The sequence below is a fragment of the Mus caroli genome, chromosome 5 (assembly GCF_900094665.2).
Source record: "Mus caroli chromosome 5, CAROLI_EIJ_v1.1, whole genome shotgun sequence".
Taxonomy (NCBI): Eukaryota; Metazoa; Chordata; class Mammalia; order Rodentia; family Muridae; genus Mus; species Mus caroli.
In genome coordinates this window covers 99,796,539-99,803,574 of record NC_034574.1, presented here as the reverse complement: position 1 = coordinate 99,803,574, position 7,036 = coordinate 99,796,539, and the positions used below count along the sequence as shown (strand labels likewise).

Genomic DNA, 7,036 nt, shown 5'->3' with positions numbered 1-7,036 from the left:
TCCAAAGGCTGCTAGTGGAAGACTGACTTCCAGGCAACTAGGGTGAGGATCTTATACCCACACCCACAGTGACACACCCATTCCAACCAGGTCACACTTATTCCAACAAGGCCACACGTTCAGATGGTGCCACTCTCTGGTCCAAGGATATACAAACCATCACAGTCACTTAATAAGTTTAGTAGGAAAGTGTATGTAGAAAATTATTAGTGCCAGATTTCATTGACATAATAAAGTTACAGCCATAAAATTTGATAACATTTAATAAAATATTTTCAGTACAAATATGTTATTTGCTTTTACCTAAAATTCATAGTTTTACCTATATCAGGCACCTTATAACTTGGCTAGTAATGTGTCATGTATGATTTGACAGGACAGGATATGCCCAATTCTCATGAAAACAGACAGGAAAGAGAGGCTATTTAAGAGAAAACACACACACACACACGCAGAGGAGGTATTTTTTACTGGGAGAGTTTTACAGAGACAGGTTGCAGAGAGAACAAGCTAGACACAGGTGAAGACAGAACAAGTCAGAGAATGAGAAGGAGCCAGAAGATTAGAACAGATTGCCAGGGTTATTTTGAGGCCAAGCAGAGCCAATCAGACATGCCCATGCCGAGAGAAAAGCAGATTGAATTAGTCAACTTGAAGAGTAGTTTGAGCTAGAACAGCTGAGTTGACCACCCAGCCAGAGTTCAGAAAGAAATAGAAAGAAAGGGTGAGCGTATTCAGCAATGAGCTCAGAGGTAGAAAACATTCTAGGCCTAGATGAGATTGTATGGAGGGTAGAAGCTTCCAGGACTAGGCCTAGGTTAGCTGACAGAGGCAGTAAGTCACGGAGAGGACAATTACTACAGGAGAATAAAAGATAATAGTTGTTTGCACTATTATACTTTCTTTTTTTCTTTTTCCAGAGCTGAGGACCAAACCCAGGGCCTTGGGCTTGCTAGGCAAATACTCTACCACTGAGCTAAATCCCCAACCCCACTATTATACTTTCTGTAATCATGTATGACTTTTTCTTTAATTCCTAAGCAAAGTTTTCACTTTACTATATGTATATTATATGGTTTGCATGCATGTATGTTTATACATGCTTGGTACTCTTGGAGGCCAGTAGAAGGTGTTGGATTCTCTAGAACTAGAGTTACAGATACTTGTGAGCTGCCATATGGGTGCTAGGAATTGAACATAGGTTCTCTGGAAGAGCAGCTGGTGCTCTTAACCTTTGAGCCATCTCTCCAGGCTCTTAAGCAAATGTCTTATAAGCTAGTATATATAGTCTTACTTTTCCTCACTCCTATTTACTTCTCAGCCTATTATGGTTTAGGTAATACTTAGAAATTACTTTTGTAAATAGTTGCTATATTGTCTCTTCCCTTGGCAAATTTTGTTTTTATTTTTAAATTTCTTATTCTTAAAATTACGACTGGTTTTGTTTATGTTCAAGAACAACATAGAATGTTCATTATTTTCAATGGGTAGATATAGGGTATAGAGGGCACACAGACAAGCACTGGAGAAGCCAGAAAATGTCAAACACATGGATTATCTTTTCGAAGGAATGAGGTGCTTAGGTGTTTTTCTTGGAATGTTGGGGCAGAGTGTACTTTACAGCCTGGTAACCTTTACTATCAGTGGAGTCAGGCTCCACTCATTCTCCCAGACTTATGCTCTGCTTTCCTGGACTCCATCTACCTAAATCTTGAGAAATGGTTCTAGGCCATGAAAACCCATCCTTCTGAGTGGTGTCATGTGTGCTTTACAACAGCCTTAGTGACTTCTGTGTTATTATAGACCAGGCCAGGCCAATCCTGACACCCACAGGCATTGTGTTTACCTCAGTCATTCTCCCTAGATCCTAAATCTTGGGCACTGTTTTCTGAGTCAACAGTACCCATCTTTGTGAAAGAATCTAGTTATCCTTTGTAAAGAATTTCAGTGTAAACATGTCTTAAATTTGCTGTTTGCGAGGACCCTGCAGGAGTCCATGCTGACCATGATCCACAAAGGTGAGAATGAGAACTCAGTTAACATTGACTTCATTATTCACCTGGATCAGACCTGGGGAGTTTAATGCCAGGCGGTTCATTGTCAGTGTAAGTAAAACACAGTGCAACCACTTGCCACAGAATCAGTAACTGATGAGTAATTCTAATACTGCGTCTGAAATGTGCTTTTGGCGCTGCCATCTCTTGAGAGTTTATTTGGGGTCTGGAGAAATGAGTCAGAGGTCAAGAGCACTTCCTGATCTCCCAGAGAACCACAGTTCAGTTGGTGCACCCATGTCAGGACCCTCACAACTGCTGTAACTCCAGGTAGGTCCAAAGGATCTGATGCACTCTTCTGCCCCCCATCCCCGCCACATATTTATTCTTTGATTACAAGACCAACATAAGGCAGTCATTGCTTTGTTACTGTGTTGCTAATGTTGAGGGACATTCAAAAGTCTCGGTCATTTTCAGGAGTAGTTCTGAACAGTAAGCAGGACTTACAGCACCACAGAAACTTTGATTTTTATGAACAAATTATTTCAATTCTAGTTTGGGCTCTTATGAGGGAATGTAAAACAAAATACTAATGGCTAGTCGAACTCTACCATATGAAAGGATTTACAGTCCTGAAACACTGATATTGGTAGCATTTACTAATGTAATGTTAGTGAAATATGTAATGTTGAAAAAAGATGGTTTGATTAAATACTTTCAGACCATGACTTTAACGTGATCTACAATCCTGTTATTTTAGCTATAGAACTTTACTAGAAAAAATGTAATGTACATACTTCTGGGTTTTTTGTTTTTGTTTTTGTTTTTGTTTTTGTTTTATGTTTTGTTTTGCAGATCGCAGAATGGCTCTCAGATGGTGAGAGACCTGCTGTATGTCTGAAAATGGATGAGAGCCATAGACCTGTGAAACTTCAGAAAGTAGTCCTGGGTTTTCCCTGCAGTAGTAGCCAAACTGAATTTAAGTTTGATTTGGCCCTCAACTATAAAGTATACAGTGTTATTCGAACATACTCCGATCAGAAGCCCACACTTGTGGTACGGATTCTTAGTTGCTGGCTTGGGGAGTGATGTCCAGTTTTTAACCTGATTGATATGTAATTCTCTGATATATTTTCAGTTTTGTTCAACAAGGAAAGGTGTGCAGCAGGCTGCTTCTGTTCTTGTGAAGGATGCTAAGTTTATCATCTCTGTGGAGCAGAAACTACGGTGTGTGCAAAAGGGGAGGACCTTTGGGGATCGCTTAGGTGAAGTGAGAACATGACGCATCCCTCAACCTTATCTTCAAGCCTAGGTTTCTTATGTGTACAATAAAAATAACAGTGGCTTTATGGGTTGAGTGAGAAAATGGAAAAGTGGAATTGAAAACAAAAGTGTAGGTATAGGGGAAAGGGGACCTGGATAGTTGTAAATAACTCGAAGCCTCTGCTTGCTGGGAGTGAACAGAGGTCAGATTGTGCTGTCACCTTTAGTCAGAATAAGAAGTGACAACAAGAAGTAAGTGTGTCTCCTCGCTCAGACTAATGATGATGTCAGTTTGGAAGGTGGGTGGAATTCTTTGTGCTTTAAGAGGTTTATTTGCATAGACTCTGTGTCTTCTCTGTGCTCTTAGCTGAACGTATCCCTGAGAGCCTGAGATATACAGGCTGTGGGCTCCCTTAGAGCCAGGACACATATCACCCCACCCTCACTCTCTACCACCCCCTTCTGCCCACAGGACAGTTGTTGGTTTCATACGATCAAAACTCTTTCATAAATTCCTCCTCTCCTTAAGTGTGTTTGTTTGTTTTTTGTTTTGTTTTTGTGTTTTACATAAAGGGAATGTCCTTATGAATATATGCCAATGGCAGGGAGAAGTACAGAACACAATAAAAAAGTTATGCCTATTTTTTTATTTATTTCACTTACTAATGATGTAGTAGAGTTTTAAACGTTGTCCTTCCTTCCATCACTGTGACACTAGGAACTGAGGAAGGGCCCTGTGCATGGAAGGCAGGCGCTTCACCGCTGACCTTCTCCCCAGCCCCATCTTTGCTTCTGTTTCACAGCACTGGCACAGGTTGAACCTCAGTCATTCTGCCTCCCTCTCTGTCACCAAGACATGTGGGTCACCAAGGCGGGCTTGAAACTTCTTATTTCTTACAAACATTATTAGGCAGATTCTGGGACTGGTTTCTTCTGACCCCATGCACATAATTGCATGCATTGGGGTGTTTCTTTTTTTCTAATTTTTTGGTTTAGAATGAGTTTTAATGTTACAGCTAATACATTCTGAACAGGAAAGCTAGGTATTCCATGCTGCTCCTGTTGGCATATAATCCTAAGGGCCTTTCACACAGTGACTCTTACTGCTGCTCCTCCTCCCACACTCCTCCTCTGCCCCAGTCCACTTCCCTTGAAATAGTCCCTGTGGTTTAAAGATGGCTTTCAGTGCCTCCTCCTGCTACAGATGCACCCTGGCTGCCACTACCCAGGGATTTCCATAATATTGAAAACAAGCCAGGACAGACTCGTAAAAGTATATGAAGAAGGCTTTCCTTTAATAAAACTTGTCAGAGCTTGTGGATTTTTGTTTGTTTTGTTTTTTTAAAAGATAGCTTTTGGATGATGGTGTTGTGAAAATCTCTTTTTAAAATAAGATCCTGAGTTCAAATCCCAGCAACCACATGGTGGCTCACAACCATCTGTAATGAGATCTGACGCCCTCTTCTGGTGTGTCTGAAAACAGCTAGACTGTACTTACATATAATAAATAAATAAATCTTGGGGCAGGAGTGAGCGGGGCTGGAGCGTGAAGGAAAAAAAAGAAAGAAAGAAAGAAAGAAAGAAAGAAAGAAAGAAAGAAAGAAAGAAAGAAAGAAAAGCCAGGCGTGGTGGCGCATGCCTTTAATCCCAGCACTTGGGAGGCAGAGGCAGGCGAATTTCTGAGTTTGAGGCCAGCCTGGTCTACAGAGTGAGTTCCAGTAGAGCCAGGGCTACACAGAGAAACCCGGTCTTGAAAAACTAATAATAATAATAATAGTAATAATAATAATTAATAAAGAATAAAAATAATAAACTTTCAGAATTTCCTGATGTTACAGAGAATAACATTAATTTTATATTTTAATAGGTTGCAGAAGTCTGCATATTCTATAAGGGATTCAAAGCTGAAAGGTAAGTTTAAAGACAAGTTTCCTTTTTTTGTTCTGGAAACTGAACCTGGATCCTCAGGGGTGCCTAGTCAAGCCCTGTGCCATGGAGCCACACATCCAGCCTGAGATGACTTTAAGTACTGATAGCAGGGGTCAGTGCTGGTGACATGGTAGCAGTGGCTGACAGGCAATGTGTTCCTATTATAGATACCTTGGTATATGGTGTTGGTTACCATCATGCTGGAATGGAGCTGTCAGATAGAAAATTGGTTGAAGGATTGTTTACCTCTGGAGATCTACCTGTTCTTTGTGAGTAGAACATATTTCTTATAGATAGTAAAAATATTTTGAGAAAGTATTTTAAGAGAAAAAAGCTTAAATACTCTAATTAATTTCTTCCAAGACCTTTTTTTTTTTTTTTTTTTTTTGAGATAGGGTTTTTCTTCCAAGAACTTAAAAAGAACTGTGCATCCATATTACAGTAAATTTTTTGGCAAGATATAATTCTTTATCATTTTATTGAACATAAGACAATTTGAAAAGAACTTATTAGCTGTTTTGTTTTTAGGGTATATTATTATTTTATATAACAAAGTCTTCTATGCCTTTTCCTAAATTTCTTAAGAGTTTTTAGTTCATTTTTATCAGTATATGTTTTATAAGCAGATATCTTCCCAGGATAATTAAGTTATAAGGCTTGGTTATCCCTACTCTGATAGTCACTACCAGTACTCTAGCTATGGGCGTGAACATGCCGGCTCACCTGGTTGTTATCAAGTCTACCATGCACTACAGTGGAGGTGTGTTTGAAGAGTACAGCGAGACCGACATCCTGCAGATGATTGGGAGAGCTGGCAGACCCCAGGTAAGGGACAATAGCTTTCCTCTTCCTTTGTTTTTGACATTCTAAATATAGCAAAGAAGGGGGGTGCGGTTGTGTGGTTTCAGTTTGCATTTCAAATTAGATTGAAAAATAATGTAATTTAAGAATCAACTTTAGTGATGGAATAAACTTCAAAAGACTCACTAGCTGGGATATATACACTTCATATTCCAGCTTTGCCTAAGCTGCTCTCTGTGGATGAGGGTACTGTTAAAGGAATTTTAAAGGGCCTTTCCACCTTATATTGTTATTTGAATAAAGATGTTTTGTCATTTTTATGTTTATTTTAGAAGCTGGACCACAATAAGAAGCCAAGGCTGAACTCAAACTTGCCGTCTTTCTGGTTTTGCCTCTTAAATACTAAGATTATAGGCATCAGCCACATGTCAGGTAGTCTGGGCATTTTGAACAGGCAGTTTTTCATTGTGAAGGGCTGTTGTGAGTTACAGAACATGTAACATCCCAGGGTTGTAGCATTAAATGTTATAATTAAAAGTCAATCCATATTTATCTCAAAATATGTCTGACAAGTATTTGAATGAGGAAGTCATTTGTATAGATACTAAAAGAGCAACATCCTGGAAGAAAATAATTTTCAAAGTATAAAAATGTTATGGGCATACAAGTTTTTAATTTTAGGGGACAAATGAGATCTATCAAATTATACAGTGTTATAGTTAGGGTTATTATTACTGTGATGAAATACCATTTTGATCAAAAGCAAGTTGGGGAGGAAAGGGTTTATTTGGTTTACACTTCCACATTAGTCTATCATTAATGGAAGTCAGGGCATGAACTCACACAGGGCAGGAACTTGGAGGCAGGAGCTGATGCAGAGGCCATGGAGGGTGGGTGCTGCTTACTGCTCAGCCTGCTTTCTTATAGAGCCCATGACCACAGCCCAGGGATGGCCCCACCCACAATGGGCTAAGCCCTACCACATCAGTTACTAATTAAGAAAATGCCCTACAGGCTTGCCTACAGTCCTGCCTCCCCCCCCCCCCCCC

General features: G+C 39.8%; 1 protein-coding gene across 1 annotated transcript in view; it reads left to right on the top strand.

The window, feature by feature from the left end:
* Nucleotides 1-7,036, top strand: part of Hfm1 (helicase for meiosis 1) — an 88,673-nt gene that overhangs the window by 24,464 nt on the left and 57,173 nt on the right. Inside the window, 5 exon segments of the mRNA XM_021163373.2 lie at nt 2,850-3,050; nt 3,133-3,221; nt 5,125-5,168; nt 5,354-5,455; nt 5,866-6,024. Coding sequence (XP_021019032.1) covers nt 2,850-3,050; nt 3,133-3,221; nt 5,125-5,168; nt 5,354-5,455; nt 5,866-6,024 — 595 coding nt within the window.